This window comes from Prionailurus viverrinus, chromosome A2 (assembly GCF_022837055.1).
Source record: "Prionailurus viverrinus isolate Anna chromosome A2, UM_Priviv_1.0, whole genome shotgun sequence".
Taxonomy (NCBI): Eukaryota; Metazoa; Chordata; class Mammalia; order Carnivora; family Felidae; genus Prionailurus; species Prionailurus viverrinus.
The window spans coordinates 162,178,564-162,199,171 of NC_062562.1; the positions used below are offsets into that span (position 1 = coordinate 162,178,564).

The 20,608-nt window shown below is 45.3% G+C and overlaps 1 protein-coding gene across 3 annotated transcripts in view; it reads left to right on the forward strand.

The window, feature by feature from the left end:
• Positions 1-20,608, forward strand: part of CUL1 (cullin 1) — a 105,282-nt gene that overhangs the window by 69,449 nt on the left and 15,225 nt on the right. For all 3 annotated transcript variants that reach the window (XM_047843781.1, XM_047843773.1, XM_047843784.1), the window contains exons 7-9: positions 706-869; positions 6,378-6,540; positions 7,407-7,537. In XM_047843781.1, the coding sequence (XP_047699737.1) occupies positions 706-869; positions 6,378-6,540; positions 7,407-7,537 (458 nt within the window). The remainder of the gene's footprint in view (positions 1-705; positions 870-6,377; positions 6,541-7,406; positions 7,538-20,608) is intronic.

Consider the following 20,608-nt stretch of genomic DNA (forward strand, 5'->3'; position numbering starts at 1 on the left):
AGAAATGTCATGGGGGGTGTAAGGTACAGCATAGGGAATGTAGGCGATAATACAGTAACTTTTTAAGGTGACAGGTGGTGGCCGTACTTCACTGTGGGGATCATTTTGTCATATTCACTAATATCAAATCCCTGTGATGACCTCCTGGAACTGATAGGCTACTGTACGTCAGCTACACTTCAATTAGAAATAAATGTCGTGTTGGGACACTTGGGTGGCTCTGTCGGTTAAGCATCTAACTTCAGTTCACGTCTTGATCTCGCGGTCTGTGGGTTCGAGCCCCGCGTCGGGCTCTGTGCTGACAGCTCAGAGCCTGGAGCCTGCTTTGGATTCTGTGTCTCCCTCGCTCTCTGCCCCCCCTCACTCGCTCGCATACGTTCTCTCTCTCTCTCTCTCAAAAATAAACGTTTAGAAAAAAGAAATGTCATGTTTAATAAGTTTTTTAAGTGAACTTCACGATAACTTTGAAGCATGCTTGGCCACGGGTCAGAATTACTTCCTTTTATGTCTTGGATTTTATTTCTTTTTTCTTTCATTGAAGCCGTGTACTTCAGTGCACACCGGTGAATAGCAGGCTTACCTTATGTCCTGCCATTTTCCATTTACCTTTTAAACGTAACTTAAGCTGAATGTTACTCATGGGTATGTTGGGTAAAATGTAACAAAAACTAGGGTAATTGAAATACAGTTCCTATCTGTTTCCAGTGGAGTTGGGGCTGAATGAAGACGACGCCTTTGCCAAGGGTCCTACGCTGACAGTGTATAAAGAGTCCTTTGAATCTCAGTTTTTGGCCGACACGGAGAGATTTTATACCAGGGAGAGCACTGAATTCTTGCAGCAGAACCCAGTGACTGAATATATGAAAAAGGTACGCTTACATACGGCGCATACGGTAGGCTTCAGCTAACACGGTTCTCGCCGCTCCAGTGGGTTATTCTCTTTGACGTGCACAGCTCTTTCCACAGATCATGTCTTGGGCAGTGTTCCCCTGCAGTGTCCGTAGCCCGGACAGATGCTTCTCCCCGCGCACCAAGGAGCTTTCATAATAACTTCATCTGACCGTCGCGGCTCCGTGTTCTCTCCAGGGCTCTGAGGATCTAACTGTCAGAGCGTGTGGCTTCTGTGTTTTGAACTTGCTCTCCTAGCATGGGTAGCTGTAGCTAATGGAAGCCACAGGCTTCAGTCAATGAGAAGATAAGTTTCGAAGTACCAGCTGTTGCTAGGTTTGCGAACTTTGCTGTTTTCCCTTCTCAACTGTTCCCTAACAGTCTCCGGTACAGCCTTCAAGTTTACAGTAGAGGAGATCGTGCTGAAACCACAGGATCTAAGATTGGTCACAGACTGTACCGTAAGTCTTTTTCAGTACTGAGTGATGTTCCAGCGAAGTTCTGGTGTAATTTTTTTGGTTCTCTTTCTTGGGAATACAGGTGTCCCGGACTTTTCTCCGTGAGGAGTGACCTAGGTTAGGAATCAGCACACCTGTTCTGTAAAGGGGCAGAGGGCAAATATTTGCGCCCCACGTGGTCTGGCAGCTGTTCAGCTCTGCCTTTGAGGGAAGAGCAGCCATGGCAACATGTAAACAGATGCGTGAGACTGTGTTCCAGTAAGATGTGACTTAGAGGCAGGATTTGGCCCGTAGGCTATAGTTTGCTGACCCCTGACCGAGATGTCCAAGGGAGCCTGGGCCGACCGTGCCTCATGTCTGCTTTGCCCTTTATTCTCTGTTGGCCGGGAGAGGAGGGGACCGCACAGCCACTCAGGGCAGGTGCTGCAATCGAGATAGCCGGTCAGCCCCCCAGGGCAGCAGTGTGAGCAGTGTGCCTCTGTAGGCACACAGCCCCGCCCAGTGTGTGTGACGTTCTGGGTGCCTTTTCCCCTAGGCCGTCATGGTTGTCAGTGGGCTTGAGAAGTGTGCAGTTGAAAGTCCTTGACGAACAGATTTCTGACATCTCAAAACCTGACAAAAATGGCAGTCTTCGGAAATACTGTCCTTGGAACAGTATTAGCTCTTTGTGTCTATCTGTGGGTTAAGTTAGCTTTTTGGTGTGCCGACCCTAACCAGCTCATTCTGAGTGTCAGTTGCCTGACAAATGAACTTTCGGAGCAGAATCTGTTTTCAGTCTTATAGCATCGCCTGTTATTGCGGGTTTTCCGTTTGGCAGTGTCGTTTTCATGATCACGTCTCTTCTCGACTCTCCTGCATCTGGTGATTCTTTTAAAACCTCCATTATCCACTCCCGGGAAGGTGGTGGTGACACGACGGGGTCTGCTCTTCAGGCCAGAGACTTGAGTGCCCCCACAGTGGGGAAGTCTCATTTTTAGATCAGGCCTGGAACCGGAGGCAGCTTGAAGAGCAGAGATTGCCAGTGTGTGCCCTGCCTTCGGGGCTGCAGCATGCTTCCTGCGCCCCGGTGCCCTTAGAGGGGGTTCCTTCCTACAGGGGTTACAGGTTGGGCCTGGATCCAGTTGGATCTTACCAAACATGACTTCCCTCACATTCTGGAAGTCCATAACGTAGAGGATCTATGAGCATAAAATTGGAATTTAGCTGTATGAACAATCCTCCTACCTAGAGCCTTGGGCTGCAAATGTCATTTTAAATCCCTATTCAGTCATTTCCTGGGGAGTTGACCTAACCTTTCTGGTCCTCAGTCCGTCTCTCCTTCCTTCCCTTCCCTCCCTCCCCTCCCCTCCCTCCCCCATTCCCTCCCTCCCCTCCCTCCCTCTCTCCCTTCTGCCCATCCATTTATTTTTGAGAGCAAGAGAATCCAAAGCATATATTCAAGCTCTGACAGTGCAGAGCCTGATGTGGGGCTTCATCTCATGAACCGTGAGATCATGACCTGAACCGAAATTAAGAGTGGACCCTTAACTGAGCCACCCAGGGACCTCTGGTCCTCAGTTTCTTCATCTGTAAAATGAGGGTAATAAGTTTTAGTTTGTTTTTAAGGCTTTATCTTACTATTATTATTATTTTAAAATTTACTCAGTTTTGAGAGACAGAGTGAGTGGGGGAGGGGCAGAGAGAGGGAGACACAATCTGAGGCAGACTCCAGGCAGGCTCCATGCTGTCAGCACAGAGCCGGACACGGGCTCATACTCACGGACTGTGAGATCATAACCTGAGCTGAAGTCAGACACTTAACCTACTGAGCCGCCCAGGTGCCCCAGGTCCTCAGTTTCTTCATCTGTAAAATGGGGGTAATAATTTTTTGTTCGTTTTTAAGATTTTATTTTTAACTAATCTCTACAGCCAACATGGAGCTTGAACTCACAACCCCAAGATCAAGAGTCACATACTCCACCAACTGAGCCACCCAGGTGTCACGTAATAATTTTTATGTTGTAATACATATATATTTGGTGCTTGGCAGATAGCAAGCATGATACAAGCATTCATCATTCAGAACCTCCAGTAGATGCCTAAGAATATGCAAAACCAGGAGATAAAAAGTGGCACGTTTAATTCAGTCACTTCAGGGGAAATTATGTTTATATTAAAACAGTCTGTCAGGAAATAATATACAAAACTCCTGAACAATATTGAGATAAAGCATGAACCTTTAAAAAATACTCTGCTTTTAGCCGCTAGTTTGGGCTAGGTGTGCAAATTCCCTGAGGGGTCTACGTTCCCTTTTCTGTGATTTGAGGGATATTTTAGTGGAAACATTTGAGAATCCTCAGTAGGGATGGCTTTGATGAATTAACGACCCAAAGCCACATTAGGGTTTTTAACACATCCTGCTGTCTCATGTGATTGAGACTCGTGTGAGCTACAAAAGATTTGTTGACTGTTCTAGGTTACTGATGTCAGATGTTCAGTATTTCATTGATTTCCTTTTTTGGCAGGGAGTGGGCCTGCTTTTCCTTTTGTTTTTCCTGCGGAACCCATCCTAGTAGAATTAACAGGGACAGTCTTTAATTGCTTCGTTTTATTTAGTCATTTTGAACTTGGTCCTGGGGGCGCCTGGGTGGCTCAGTCAGTTAAGCGTCCGACTCTTGATAGCAGCCCAAGTCATGATCTCACGGTCCTGGGATCGAGCCCTGAGTTGGGCTCGGAACAGACTGCGGAGCCTGCTTGGGATTCCCTCCCTCCCTCCCTCCGTCTCTCTCTCTCTGCCTTTCCCCCACTTGTGCTCTTGTGCTTTCAAAATAAATAAATTTTTTAAAAAATTGAATTTGATCCTGGTGTTCTGGACAGTGATGGTCAAGAGCTTACTTGACCTAGAATCCACAAACGTGATGACACGACACTGGATGCTTTGGTTTCTTTATATTTAAAACAAGCTGTTACTGAGGCCCCTCTGTCCTTTAATGTTTTTTAGTCACTCGGGCCAGTTTACTCTCTCCTTCCTTCTCGGCCCCTGCGGGAGGGTCCTGTGGCGGAATGCTGCCCCTACCACAGTGCCTGAGTTGGAAAGCCACTGTGACCACCCCCCCCCAGAGAATGAGTCAGCAGTCCCACCAAGGCTGTACCTTTCATCTGGGCAGGGGTAAAAGTTTGTTTTAGGAGAATGCAGAGTTTGAAACAGAGGAGTTTCTGCTGCCCAAGGTGATTTATGTTCTTCTAGGAAACAGGTATAACTTCAAACAGAAAAAGAAGTGCTTTTTGGTTTGCATGTCCTGTATTTTACTATATCGCTTGCATTCTTGAGGCTTAGTGAGTATCAGATCTGAAACAGTACGCACTTAACGTAGAACTTCTCAGTTAAAGTACAAACGATCCCGTATGGTTTAAAATAACTTCATAATCAGAGAATATATACACATTAATTGTAGGCTTTTTGGAAAATACAAGGAACATAAACCTGCAAGCTTGGAACGCTAAGTATGTATATAAAACTAGATAGGAATAATTCTGTAGGTTTTTTGGTAACTTGTCCCCCCCCCCCCGCCAACTAATTTGTTACATTAACATATTTTATTGTTACTTATTTTACTGGATAATAGTATTCCATCAGCCAAATATGCTATGCTTTCATTACTTCCTACCAGAAACTTGAGGTTTTTTATATGTCTTCTTTTATAAATTGTTCCTTTTCCTTTCATGTTTTTTTTTTATTAGGATGAACTTAACTAATTTTTCAGGGATCATTCTGTGTCGAGGACCTTGACATTTTGATAAATGCTCCAGATAATTTCCAGGTTTATTTTGTTCACATTTGACCATTTGGAATGTGTAATAAGGTTCTGACTTCTGTTGTTTAAATAACCGTTTCATTGTTAGTAATTTTTTTTTTTTTTAATTTTTTTTTTTTCAACGTTTTATTTATTTTGGGGACAGAGAGAGACAGAGCATGAACGGGCGAGGGGCAGAGAGAGAGGGAAACACAGAATTGGAAACAGGCTCCAGGCTCTGAGCCATCAGCCCAGAGCCCGACGCGGGGCTCGAACTCACGGACCGCGAGATCGTGACCTGGCTGAAGTCGGACGCTTTAACCGACTGCACCACCCAGGCGCCCCTCATTGTTAGTAATTCTTGACAGCATAAATCCCGCCTGCATTTTTTGTTTCTTGGCTCTTGAGTGTTTATTCTTCCAGTTGAATTTTTATAGATTTCTCCCAAATTATACCAAATCTAAAATCATTTTGGAAAGTAGGGCACTTTTACAATACTAAGTATAGTATTTCTCTTTCTCACCTGATTAATTTGAGATTATCATTGAAATTTCGTCATTGCTTTGATAATTTAGTGATTCCTCGGTGATGCTTTATACCACACATATATCTGTTGATACACTGTAAAATATACGGACTTCTATTTATTTTGCTGCTCTGTTAAATTACATCTTTGTTTTCCTCTCTTCCTTGAAGGGAATGGTAAGAAATCGAAATGCATAAATAATCCAGTAGTTACAGAGGTATATACTCAATGGTTGGCAAGAGAAGGCCACGATATTTTTCCTTAAAATTTGTTTAAAAGTCTGATTACTAATAACTCTTTCCATGTGGTCATTTCAGGGAATAGATTCATGTGACTCTTGACTTCAGGTGGCTTTCAGTCAAAAATAAGGGTTCTGAACATGGTGTCCACGGATAAGAGAGGGTCCATAGGTGTCTCAGAGTGTACATAGGGATACTGCCCCCAGAAGGTGAAAAGCCACTTACCTGAAGGACGAAAGTTGACGTGAACACATCTGAACTAACAAAGATAATCTTGTGAAGTCATTTGAAAAGGAGCTAGAGGTGGAAATCTGTTGCAGAGAAAATGGAGCACATCAGTGACCACTTAAACATGGTTGGCATTCACCTAACGTCACAGGACCTCTTCCCTTTTCTCTTAATGTATTAGAGCTTGTGAATGTAATTTGCCATTATTCGTGTAGCACTTCTTTAGAAATGAATCCAGACGGTTCACTCGAATTAATTCCTGCAGGCAGAGGCCCGTCTGCTCGAGGAACAACGAAGAGTCCAGGTCTACCTTCACGAAAGCACACAAGATGAACTAGCAAGGAAGTGCGAGCAAGTGCTCATTGAAAAACACCTGGAGATTTTCCACACAGAATTCCAGAATTTGTTGGATGCTGACAAAAATGAAGGTGAGCCACTCAGACTCCCTCCAGACCTGGGTTTCTCACGATCTGCAGTTTTGAGGTTGGTTGAAACTCTAGAGTCAGAGCTGACAGCATCACCAACAGCCGGTTTTGAAGAGATGAGTGCGCGGTGAGCCTGGTTGTGCACTGATTTCGGAGCTCTGTGGAGTGTTGTGGGGAGGACTTTGGGAGAAGAACATCTTTTCAGTCAGCGTTCTTTGGAGGGTTACTCGTCCCGTATACTCTGGCATCGACTGATGCTACCCCTGACTTGTCCTTGACTGTTTTTCTTCTGAAAATTCTTCAAGATGAGAAGGCTAGTATTTTGTGAAAGCATTTCTCTTACCCTTCAGGTTTTACTGGGAGATGCAAGGAGCTCAATGAAAGATTGATGTTTGGGTTCAGAAGTTTTCTCTTTGGCCTTCATAAATTAACCATCTGCCATTCAAAGAATTCGGGGGCCCTTTTGTGACTCGTTTGTATAGTTGGGATAGATACTCAAATACTCTTTAAATTTATTCCTCTTTTTAAAGTCAGTACATGAGTGCCTGTTATGTATCTAGCATAAATAATATCTCGGTCTTGAGAATTTGAGGAAGTATCTGATGCAGCTTCTGATAAGACCTTTTCTATTGTTAGATGTTTCTCATAGTAAAGGGAAAAATAAACTTTCATGAGAGGACGGTTTCGTTGTTACTTTCAGCTAACTACATGTATACAATTCAGTTACAATTAAAACGATGTTGATGATTTCGATCAAAAAGCACCATTTTATCTCAAGGCATCTGTGATCACAGTATACGTACATACTTGGCGGAATGGATATGCAAAGTTTGGTTCAGTGCATAAGACGTGGCACCTTCTTCTTTCAGATTTGGGGCGCATGTATAATCTCGTATCTAGAATCCAGGATGGCCTAGGAGAATTGAAAAAACTTCTAGAGACACACATCCATAATCAGGGTCTCGCAGCCATTGAAAAGTGTGGAGAAGCTGCTCTAAATGTAAGTACCGTTCCTGAGAGTAGTCGGGCTTCACCGTTTCCGCACACGAGCTGCAGGTGTGTGTCGTATGCTTGCGTTGACCAGTCCAGGTGGTCAGGTTTTCCCCAGAACTCTCGTGAGGAACCTTGGTTTGGTGTTTTAATGTAGAAGGTTGATGGGCCTCTTTGCTTAGGAAGTTCCTCCACAAACTCTTCTCGGGCACTTTTTAGGCACTGAGGATGTCATTTCTTGATTTTTCCTCCCCTTTCATTTCTTCTCACGTTTCCATTCCTTGCACTAGAAGAGCAAAGATCTTCCATAGAAGGAACAGGCCCAAGCCTCCTAGACATGTGGCTCTGGCAGCCACAGACCACAGGCTGCACCTGTTGGTGACTTGATCTGAGGGCGACCCTCCAGCGGAAGGTAACAGGGCTGTTTGCCCTGGATAGGCCCTGTAATGTGTAGCATTTCTCATGATCCTCGCCACCACCACCCCAAGGAGGCTCATGGAATATTCCTGCTAGCTGAGCTATGATTCAGGTGATAATTTTACATAGGGAATACCTCGTATTTCTAAAAGATGGGTAAGTTGTCATAGGGTTTTGGCCCTGTCGTGAACTTCAATTTCGATAGTGTTTTGGAGAACTAATGAAGAAGAAAAGCTTCTAGAACATGGTTCTTATATCTAAATCAGAAAACTCTCTGATTTTATCGTTTGATGTTATTTTTGACAGTACTGTCTTTATACATTTTTTAAAGTCTTCATTTCCCTGTTAACTTTGCAAGGTTCCTTTTAAAGTTTATTTATTTATTTTGAGAGAGAGCATGCATGCGCGTGTGAGCAAGGGAGGGGTGGAGACAGACAACCCCAGGCAGCCTTCATACTGTCAGCGCAGAGGCAGATGCAGGGCTCGATCCCATGAACCGTGAGATCACGACCTAAGCCGAAACCAAGAGTCCGATGCTTAACCAACTGAGCCACCCAGGTGCCCCTGCAAGTTTCCTTGTAATTGTGGGGTTGCTGCCTCCCTTTTGACACATCCATGAATTATTAAGGGGATAGATGTAAACCCCTTCCTTTAGGTTGATAAAATAATTAATTTTACACTTCCGAGACGGAAGGGAACTGGCTTGATGGTGGGTGTTGTGAAGGAGATCTCCAGGTGTCAGTAGAAGCCTTAGTGTGATGTCCCAGTGTCGGGACGTATTGTCACCTGGCACGACTGAGTCACATCCCTGACGGTCCTCCTGGGGTCACATCCCAACCCCACTTGTGGGACCTTGCTGCTGACATGGTTTTTCCTGTCTGTCTGTTGGGTTTTTGGTTTTTGTTTTTTTTTTAATGGAATGGTGATGATGGCTGCCTCAGGGTTTTTGCAAACACATGATCCTTGTGAGGTGCTTATTATATCTGGGAACATAAGTGCTAAGTGCTCCGCAGTGATGACAGTTTTATTTAAGTTCAAAAACTCATTTAAAAATCATCCTTCCATCTCGATGACCTTATTTCCAAACTAAATGTTCCCTTTTAAAGGGCCTGAGACACATACACACATATACATGTGATGTGGCTCAGGAGCGGCCAGCTTGATGAAGGTCGCTTTTCAGCCACAGTGTCTGGTGTTTCCACCGTGGTTAATTCAAAACTCAATTGAGCCATATGAGCAGCGGAGCCAAGTAAATGACTTCCTTTCCTTGAAATGAGTTAAGTGGTGGGGAGTCTGTTATTTGGTCAGACGCAGGTTGGGAGAGTGGCTGTGTGAAGCAGAGTTGGCTTTTTTTTGTTTTTTTAATTTATTTTTTAATCTTTATTTATTTTTGAGAGAGAGACAGAGCATGAGCAGGGGAGGGGCAGAGAGAGAGGGAGACACAGAATCCCAAGCAGGCTCCAGGCCCTGAGCTGTCAGCACAGAGCCCGACGTGGGGCTCGAACCCATGAACCGTGAGATCGTGACCCGAGCCAAAGTCGGAGGCTCAACCGACTGAGCCACCCAGGCGCCCCTAGAATTGGCTTTTTGGCGTGAACCATTGTGAATCACGTCTGTGCTGTGAGAGGCCCGCAGCGGTCCGTGGTGCAGATGAACGCAGTTAGATAATTTTCACGGGAATGATGGGGCGTTAACTTCTGATATCCACCTTTTCCAAACCAAAGTAAGGTCCTAACTGGGGAAATAATCGCGCTATAATTCTAAGTACTGCTGTTCTTTTTGATACGATCCCTGCCAGTTGACTTGGTCAGTGAATCTTAAATCTGGCATTTACTTTTTCATGGCCAGTTAAAGCAAAAGTGTAGTTTCTAAGTAAAATTGTTTCTTTATGTGTGGAACCTTCATCTGTCAGCAATAAACAGCACAAATAAACCATCCTTACCAGCAGTTATATTTCACTGGAAATTAAACTGTTATAAAAAAGATGTTTTTAGGTTTATTTGTTTTGGGAGAAAGAGAGCATGCTTGCCCTCACACAGGCCTGGGAGGAGCAGAGACAGAGATAATCACAAGCAGTCTCTGCACTGACAGTGGGGCTCAAACCCAACAAACCCTGAGATCATGACCTGAGCCAGAATCAAGAGTCAGATGCTTAACCGACTTGAGCCGCCCAGGCGCCCCAGAAATTAAACTTTTAAATAATCCTTTTATTACTTGAACATAAGCCAGTGATTCGCATGAACTTAAAAAACAAACAAGGTTTTCCTTTGTGGAGAATAATCTATATAGCTTGATAAATTTAGGACATCTGCTTTAACTTTCAGAAGTCAGACATTTCTTTTTTTAAATACATCATTGATCATAAAATAATGTGAATAATTATAATGATTTCCATAAGAACTATTTTTATATTGAACTCATGAAACTGGTTTTCCAAGTTATTCTTGTGAAGAAAATTGTTTCTTGAGGATAGCAGGTACATTCTCTGTTTTCTGCAGGAGTTTTTCCTCAATTTCCATTTTATTCTTTTATTTCTTAAGTTTCGTTTGAACTCATGAGGTTGCAGTGCCATCTAAGTGGTGCCTGAGTTTCCTGCAGAAACTTCCCCAGCCTGCCACCCTTAGTCAGCAATGAGGGAAAGCCGCAAAGCTTGAAGAAGCTCACACAACAGCATGTGTACTCAGCGCTTAGCCTGGCACATAGGAGGTGCTCAAGTACTCTTGTAAGAAAGAGTAAATATCGCTGCTCAAAACACAAATAATTTTAGGGGTGCCCAGGTGGCTCAGTCGGTTGAGCGTCCAACTCTTGGTTTTCTCTCTCTCGCTCTCGCTCTCTTCCTCCTCCGCCCCTCCCCCACCCGTGCTTTTTCTCTCTCTCTAAAGTTAAATTAAAAATAGCTTCAGGTAGGTATTTTTATCATGAATGTGGTAAATGTAAAAGATACTAGAACCCAAACCATGATGGTTTTCCAAAGCCCATTTGATGCTGGAGAAAAAGCAGCAGAGGAAAGAGATTGTTTGCGTTAGTTTAAAGGGGAAAAAAAAAAGCTATTATACATAATTTTAAGTGGGATGTAATTACTTTTTTACAGTTTTTAATGTTTGAAAATTGTTGCCTACTGGAGTTGAATCGTAGTGTATGAAAATCATTTACAGTGAGCGTATTAAATGTCATACAAGGCACTGCCTAAATGATTTTTTTTAATGTTTATTTTTGAGAGAGCACGAGCAGGGGAGGGGCAGAGAGAGAGGGAGACACAGAATCCGAAGGAGGCTCTAGGCTCTGGGCTGTCAGCACAGAGTCTGACGCAGGGCTTGAACTCAAACTGCGAGATCGTGCCCTGAGCCAAGTCAGATGCCTAAGCGACTGAGCCACTCAGGCTCCCCTTAGATGATTTTTTTTTTTTTTAATTTTTTTTTTTTTTTTTAACGTTTATTTATTTTTGGGACAGAGAGAGACAGAGCATGAATGGGGGAGGGGCAGAGAGAGAGGGAGACACAGAATTGGAAACAGGCTCCAGGCTCTGAGCCATCAGCCCAGAGCCTGACGCGGGGCTCGAACTCCCGGACCGCGAGATCGTGACCTGGCTGAAGTCGGACGCTTAACCGACTGCGCCACCCAGGCGCCCCATGCTGATTTTTTAAGGACTAAAAAGTCCCGTGCTTCCATTTTTACCAAACAAAACAGGTGAAGTTTTCACAGAGAAATGATTTACTTTGGACTTCTGGTGGATTTCTGTTTTAGCTGGTCTTGAAAAAGTATTGATTAGAAAATTAGATTTACTACCAATTAGTTTGGCCTAGACTGTAATTATCACAGGTTCCAAATTTGTAGTGTGATTTAAAATAACATTTCGTGTATTAGAACCTTCAAAACCTACCTACCTGTCACAAGGTGAATCTCCCTCTCTTTACCTAAATAAGAACTGGCAGTCCTCGTGTCCTCGTGAAGCGTCACTGAAAGAGAGCCCTTAACACACGCGCTATTTTTAGATGTGCCGCTGCTCGTACCTGCCCCGACACCCAGACCAGTGAGCACTTGGGAAGGCGGTGTGGATCAGGGCTCAGGGAGCCCTGGGAGCACAGGGAGCTTCAGACTGAATGGCACCTGAGCAGATCAATGCAGGCCCATCTTACCACCAGTGTGCAAAGTTCCACTGTATTGGGAAGAGCTCTCTAGCCTTTAGAGGTCCTCATGATTGAGCACATTGATGCTTCACTGATACGCTAACTGATTTGTGTGTAACTGATGCCAGGTAAGCTAGCATATTGCATTGGGACACCCAGCAGGACTTCGGGAACCTTGGACACAAACAATGTTCAAGGATGGGATTTAAAGCTGGTTTAGAGCTCAGCGAGGAACTGGATAAATCATTTTTAAATAGACGGGTTTGTTTTATAGGCGAGTTTCCCATGCATGGCTTCCGGACTGAAAACATGGGGGCGGCTTGGTAAGTTAGCCTATTGACGTGGCCCTCACACTCTTCTCGAAGTCAGGATTTGAAAGATCGTATGTGCTTCTTACATAGATGGGCCACAGCACTACATTTGTGTTCAGACGCTGGCAGTGTAGTAACTAGAAAAATAATCTGTATTAACATCTAGAGGGAGGATGGCCTGTCCACTTAGGTCTTAAGGGGGAGCATCCTGAAAGCAGAGCCCACACATCGGCCCCGTGTTGGTTCTCGGGTTGTCTAGCTGCCAGAGCCGCTGGCTCATGACGCTGGGCACCGGTGCAGCTTAAAGGGCCAGCAGACACCACAGATCAAATTGAAATCACTGTTTCCATCCCTTGAGCGAGCATTTATGGCATTCCTGTGATGGGATTGATGGCAGGGATCCCACATTGAAATGCTTCACCTCTGCCATCTCATCCAGCCCCCATGACTCCGTCTGCCTAGGGCCTAGACTGCTCGTTCATTTTTACGCTCACATTTTCCTTCCTCCGTGTAGGGCGTGCCACTTTGCCCATGACAACATCTGTAACCTAAAATGGTGTGATCTTCCGCCGAGCCCGGACCTGGCCTCAGCGTCCTCTCACACCAGTAGAGCCACCTGCCCACCAGCCCTGCCTCCGCCCCGCCCTCTGTGATGAGTCCACAGGGCGTGGACACGGCCCCTTCCCTGCCTGCGAGGGCTCTCTGTCCAGGCCCGGTGGCGCCGTGTTCACCTGGGCCCCGTCCCCTCGTGCTCCACACGGTCGTCCGGTTCTCCTTTCCCATTCGTCCCCCATGATGCTTCGCTGCAGTCCTCAGAAGTCCTCTGCACACTGACCGTGTTACTCCACGATCATCTTGTTTTTAACAAAGCAAAATAAAACCTCTCCTCTCTGATAATATATTAAATCTACAGTATTCTGTTAAGTCAGAACCTTCTTCATACTTACCCCATTCTCTTCCCCGCCAAATCACTGCCCTCTCCGCTGGTGACACATCCTCCTTGCTTTCTGCTCACTCTGTCCTGCTTTCGAGCCCAGCGCAAACCCTCTTTGCTTAAAACCATTCTCTGCTAGCTCTTCTAGCCCGAAGCACTGCCCCCCGTCCTTTACTTTTATGACATTTCTAAAAATCTCTCCTGTGCCACTCTGTATTTGTATGTCACTTCTGTGTTTCCTGTCACTCCACTGTTGATTGTAACTCCCTGAGGATACTCTAGTTTTAGTGCTGGTGTCTTGTGTGACAGATATTTCTTGATGATGGTGACGATGATAATGATGGAGGAAGAGCCATTTGCTACGGGGCCAAAATGTCCTTTCCGTTTTTGTTTTTTTGTTTTTTTTTTAATTTTTTAATGTTTGTTTTTTAGAGAGAGCACGTTCGAGAGAGAGCAAGCGAGCTCTAGTGGGGGAGGGGCAGAGAGAGAAGGGGACAGAGGATCCGAAGCGGGCTCTGTGCTGACAGCCCGATGTGGGGCTGGAACTCAGGAACCGGGAGACCATGACCTGAGCTGAAGTCAGATGCCCAGCCAGCTGAGCCCCCCAGGCACCCCAGCTCTCCCCTTTTATCCTGTGTTACTCTGCGTCTTCGTCATGTCCCCGTCAGCACCTGGATGCTCACCGTTTGTGAATATGCCTTGCTCTACCTGCCTCGCTCTTCTTTCTGCTCAAACACATTCCGTTTTTTTTTTCCTACGCGTTAAACACCTGTTTATCTTCCAAAACCCAGCTCAAATGACATGCCATCCACCAGCCTTTCCCAATCATCCCTTTGAAATGGTAGCATGTCGAGCTGTTCATATTCACACTGCTTTATATGTTAGATCTCTGTGTAAATGTCTTCTATAAGAATGGCTTTATCTGTCTTCATTTCTGCACAACTTAGCACGGTGCCTTGTACAGTATGGGCTCTCCGCATGCAGTACTTACGCTTACTAGTACTCCTCGTCGTTCCCAGCAGGATTCAAGGCTGCTTACACAATACGGAAAAGACAAAGGGATGTAAGAGAGGGAAGCAAAATAAGGATAGGAAACACAAACGAAGCTAAGTGTTAAGACAGCGGAGTCTAGTATTTTTGCTAGAGATGGGTCCCAAACGTGCCTCCAGTTCTTTGCGGTCAGTCCGAGTGCTTACTGGTAAAGGCAATGGGTAATGTGAGGGACAGTCAGCTCCTAGATTCGTGGTGACCATAAAGAATAAGCCTGTAACTCAGAAGAACGAGTTTGTTGCCATTCAGAGCTAAGAATACTTTCCCCCGTGGCCCATCCTAAAGAAAACACCAGTCACGTGGGCAGTCATCAACATTACGCTTAAAAGTAAATGTGACACCAGTTCATTGGACAGCTGTGCGATTTCCCTTGACAGTAGCTTATAACAAAATACCAAAACAGAGTTTAGGAAAAGAGTCTGTGCAGACGTGTAAGTACCTGCTAATGAATGCTTGACGATACAGTTGGTTCCATGTTGAATTTTTAATCAGCGCACGATCTCCCAGTAATCTGGGTGCTATTGTACATCCCTACAAAGAGGGCTTCGTACGTAAACATAAACCAGGTTAGAAGAGAATATTTCATTACTGTCTGTCTTCAGGGCAGAAACGGCAACAGATAAGCGCAAAGCTGTCTTCGACACCGTATCTTGATTTAGTAACCTCAGTCTAACTGGGATTGAAGTGTAATCCAGCAAGAGTAGGCTTGTAGATACTTTGATGTCCAGCGGGGCCGTTGGTCTAACAGTGGGGGTGTCGGGCTGCAGAGATGGACTGGGGAGCACAGCCACGAAAGTGTACTTGCAGCCTGGAGAGAGAGTGTGTGCTTACGGTGGGGGGAGACGTTTTCAGGAGCTGCCCGGGGCTCTGGCTCCAAGAACGATCAGGGTTAAAAAAGGGAGCACTTGAAATGGACAAGTGTACAGGCAGAAATACAGTCAGGAAACTCTGACGGCATATTTTTCTGTGTAAGACTAAGGAGTGACGAATCTAGGACCTTATCAGAATTACTGTGTTTGGGTTGAGAAGCTGAGTTAGAAATAATTACGGGAACCCAACTGTTCGTATCAACTTGCACCAGAAGCAGCAGGGTAGCACAGCACAGGGTGCTTCTGGCAGATGTGGGTTTCATTCCTACATCCAAGACTCCCTTTCTCTTCTGGACCCAAATGTTTAAATAACTTGGTTCTGACTCAGCCATTCTGTGGGTGCCGGTAATAGAAGAAAATTACCCACACGGTGATAAAATTGGCCAGGGAATCTTACATTTGGAGTCTGACCTGCTTCACCTGGTCAGAGGGGGTGGGGTGCACACCCCTGAAATCTTACGTAGGAGGAGGGCAGGGTAAGAAGATTCTGGGCTTGCACGGCTACAGGCTGTCCCTCAAAGCTGAGCGATGGAGTATTGGGACTGACTTTACTATTCTTTCTTATGTTAAATAGGTTTGAAAGTCGTCCATAATAAAACATTTTTTAAAAAGCAAACGGAAAAAAATGTACCAGTTTTGATGTAGTAGATGTGGGAAAGGAGGAAGGGCGGGGGAGGGGATCAAGGAGGTGTCTTAGGACAGAACAAAGCAGTTTTATATAGTAATTCACACTGACAAATTTAATTACAAAAAACTGATAATATGCTGATAATGGAAATCGGTTCAGAAAGCCTAGAGTTGAATTTGTGGGTCTGTTTTCTGTCTTGACGTGAGATGAAAAGAATTACCATTTTCTTTAAAAGGAAAAATACACGAGTGTTCATTTTTGGTTTGGGATAACCAGGCTCTGAGAAGACTCACTCTTGGATTTTTATGTCCAGGCTGTACCTTTCCTTCTTTGAGCTGTGGGCAAGTCTGTCATCTTTTCACAGGCAGACCAGTTACGGAAGCCTCTCGCTACCCAAATCTGAGTTTACATCCCATATCAAACTACATTTTGGTTTAATCTTTGCTGTGTATTTTTAAGTCCTGATGGCCCTTGCTTGGCCTTCAGACCAGTTCAAGACCACCCATGAACTTCTCTTACCAACTGCCCCTTGTGGAGATGAGCAAGACCACCCGGTCCCCCACTTAACCTCCTAGGCGTATCGCATCTGTTTCTGAACGAATGTAATTACACTCTGCAACGGCACTCCGAGAGGAGTGATTGCTTTTCCTGGCAAGTCCCACTTAGCTCCGCTTTCAGAATTTTCTATCACTATCGCTCTGTGCCTGAATGTAGTCAACTTAGGGCTTCAGTGCCGACCAGGGAGTACCGAAGGGGTGCGGACAGGGTCTCCAGCCTTGGCTCAGATCAAGGGGAGTAACCAGGGAGGAACAGAGGCCAGGGTCAGTGATGAAAGCCCACCCAGTTACATAACTGGAATCAGAGCCATGATTACAAGATAAATACATGTGATTGAAGCAAAAAGTAGCAGGTGGACAGAAGTTACAGTGATGAGAACATGGAGCACTAGTTAAAATTGGTAGGTCTTTTGGTCTTGGTATTTTCAACTCTAAACTACACTCAGAACAACTGGTGATTTCTGCTTATCAGAAGAGATTAGATGATGGAAGAGAAAAAAAACAATAAAAAAGTACGAGACTGTCACATCGCTAGGTGGTGTGTGAGGCGCCTCTGTTGTCTCAGTGTTTTGGGTTTTGCCTATTATTTAATACAAAAATTAGTCTTACTCCCTGAGCGCACAGAGACCCGTAGAGGAGGGAAAACCTCAGATACAGGGGGAAGGGGGAACACCAGTCTAGGGTTAAAACTGCCACAGGTAATGGTCATGGTGGTAATCTGTGTGCCCACGGACTCTTACCTGCTTTTCTCTGTAGTGGCTGGTTTGTGATTGTTCCTTTCCTGAAACTTTGGCTTCTCTGTGTTGGGTGTGGAGATGATGTTCTCCAAGGACCAAATGCTAATGCTCGGGGGGGAGGGGGGGGCGTAGAAATACTCTGCATGGTGTGTTTTCATTAACCAAGACTTCGTTTCTTCTCCTTCTTCAAGAATAATCGTCTCCAGGTGAGGTTGTGACACAGTGTCTGGCAGGGTCCCACACATCCTGTGGGTGCTGGGTGGTGACGGCCATCCTCAGAAGGCTCTCGTAAAGCTGCCTTAGTCCGGGCTGGACGGGAGATGTGGGGGTCAGGTGTCCCTCAGAGGTATCTCTAGGTGAGAGCACGTCTCTGGGGATGGGTCACATCCGATGCTGGCCTGGAGAGCACCACCTTACGTACCTGAAGTGGTGAGGGTGAGCCTCTCGAGCCTGTCACCCCCCAGCGTACCTCTTTGGGCGGCGTTAGAGTGTTAGGGTCACAGGTGATCCTGAGAACTCCTACCATATACCAGCTCTCCGTGAGACGATGCCCTCAGACCTCAGCTGCTGTGTGTGCAGTGCTACTTTAAGGAAGATGGGAGACGGGAAAGTGGAAGTGAGGCTCCATATGTTTCTTTTGGTGAAATTGGTCTTTAGGATTATTTTTTTAGTGGCCGTGTATGGGATAAAAGGTAGTATTTCAGTCACGATCATCCTGGTTTCTGATCCAGCCGTTTAAGAAGAGTTGGTGAGTGCCACTACCCTGTATGCTTCTAAGCAAGGTGGACACGGTCCCAGCAGGCTTCTTCGAGCTTACGACCGGCAGGAGAGGCCGCCAGTAGCAGGGACTCGCAAGTGTGGTTGGCCTTCCGGGGGGGGGGGTTCGGGTGTCGCGTGTAACAGGAGGCCTGCCCTGTCCTACAAGTTCCGAGAGCTTCTCCGAGGAAGTATTTGAGGCCAGTGGAGGAGCTGAAGCTAACTAATCAGCAGGGGGTCCTAGACAGAGCGAAGCCCCTCAGTGAGCATAAATATGGCCCATTCTGAGAACCCAGAAGTCTGGTACGACTTGAGAAGAAGGGAAGGTGGCACAGGGAAAGTAAAAGGGCAGGCACCGGCTGGCCAGGCCAGGAGACCTTGAAAGCCATGTTAATGACACTGCCTTAGTCCTAGGGGCAAGAGGAAAGCAGGTCATGGTTGTAACAAATGCAAAATCGATACAATCAGATTTTTATTTTCTAAATAAAATATCTGTATCGTATAAAAGAGAGCTTAAAAGGAAGAAGAGTGTGAGTGTATGGCTAGGCCTGTTTGGGTGGTCAAATGGAAGATGGCATGGGTTGGTGAGGCTGGGGGTGGGGAGAAGAAGGCCTTAGGAACTTAGACTCTGTGAGGTACCGGTGTTTGTGCCCGATCATTGTTGATGCCGGATGATGGGTTCATGGAGTGTATTTTACTATTCTTTGTGATTTTGCGGAGATTTGAATTTGTCTACAATAAAACATTGAAAGAAAGGAAATGGAAAGAGATCCGGAAGAGAGGCAGGTTCAGGGCGGAGACCGGGTCAGCTCTGACGTGTAGAGTTTGAGAACCCCATGAAACAGCCAAGGGCAAGTAGTGTGAGCTGAGTGGGGAAGTCTGGTCTGGGCTAGAAATAAATGTGACCGTCACTGGCATAATAAAGACAAGTGAGATCATGCAGGAGTTGGGTGACATCCCTCAGGGACAAGCCCTGAGAGGTGTCGTGTTTCTTACGCGGAAAGCCCTCACGTACTGTCCAGTAAACAGGTGGTCATAAATCAAAGCAGTTACTACTCTGTTAATTTCTTTAAACACCAAAAGTTTGCAGGTTTCATGAAAAACATGCATTTGTTCTAGCTGCTCTGTCCTCTCTCCTCGCCTCTGTTGCGATGCGGTGGCCTCGGAAGCACCTCCTGTTCGCTCTGTATGACCCTGTGCGTTTCTGTTTTTGTCCATTCTTGCCAAGCTCCCAAGCGGCTTCTCTCAGGACTTCAGATTCTCAAGGCTGATGCTTCGTTCTTTACCCTCTGTGGGTTCCTGTCAGACCCTCACTTCTCACCAGCGAGACTGCTGGCTGGGTCTCCTCCTGTAGTAGAAAGAAGCTTGGAATCGGAGTCCGAAGCCTTCTGTGTCCTAGGGGAGGATAGGTCTCGTTGGTCTTTCCACGGGGAATTCCTTGCTGGCAGTCAGTGGGACATTGATGTTTTTCCAAATTCTGAATCTGAGAAAAATCGTTAAAGAACTCAGGAAAAGAGAGAACAGCATCATTCTCCTCCAGGAGTGATGGTCCACACAGATATGTTCCTGGTTCGGAAGAGCCCACTAATGGCCGGGGTAGGGGGTGCTTACGGAGTCGGAGGTTAAGGCGGACGTCTCTGGGAACCATGGTGAATGCACATGCCGGAGAAGCAACGGTCTGAAGGATCTTCTTTGTGGGTGATGCCGGGTTACAAATGGGTGTGCGCTCCCCTCTGACAAATAAAATACGTGCTAGTATGTTTATATAACATACTTCACGTAAATCCTTTTGAGTGGTGGTCTAAGAAACAGCACACGTTGGAGGCACAGTAAGTGCTTACGTTGGCAGTTTTGACATGTGATTCTCTGTAATGCTGTTGACCTTAACCTTGAATGTTACCTCATTCAAATACTACCCAACGACACTTACTGGCATTCTCCAGTGCTTGAATACTCACTGTAGGCTCAGGTTCTTTGTAAATACTTTTAACAGAAGAAATGCAAAGGAAAAACACGTGCATGTTGTGAGGTCGTTTGACATGAAATCAGAAAGCAATCTCAAACCCAGATGAGCAAAACGCAATATCCATTTCAGTGGCAAACCCAGGATTAAGTCAGGCAGACAGTATTTTTGTTGTTAAAAGAAGAAATGAGTTTATACGAAATAAGATGTATGCCAGTTGGAAGATGCCTTCGGAGGCAGTTGTGGATTAAACCCTGAGGGCAAAATGGGGGACATTTTTCCACATCTGGAATAGTTACCATGAAACAAGATTATCTGATGGGGCAGTCAATGCTGTGTTGTAACATTTTAAGGTAGATAATTTTTAGATCTTACATATATTTTAGATTTAGATTTAGATTTTACATATATTTTAGGTAATTTTCATTTGGCAGTTATTTTGTGTTCCCTTTTAACATTTTCTCTTACTAAATGTCTTATCAGGTAGAGGCCACTTTACATGTTGTTGACGTTATAGTCTTGTCACAGTGTATTCATAGTAAGAATAAACTTTGCATTTTTATTATATATTATTTTTTAACAGAGGACCTGTGAAACTCTTAGTCCAACCCTATCACAGGAAAATGATTTGATCTCAGTGCTTTCTCATTATTTTTTTAAAAAACATTATAAGATGGGGGCGCCTGGGTAGCTCATTCGGTTGAGCATCTGACTTCGGCCTAGGTCATGATC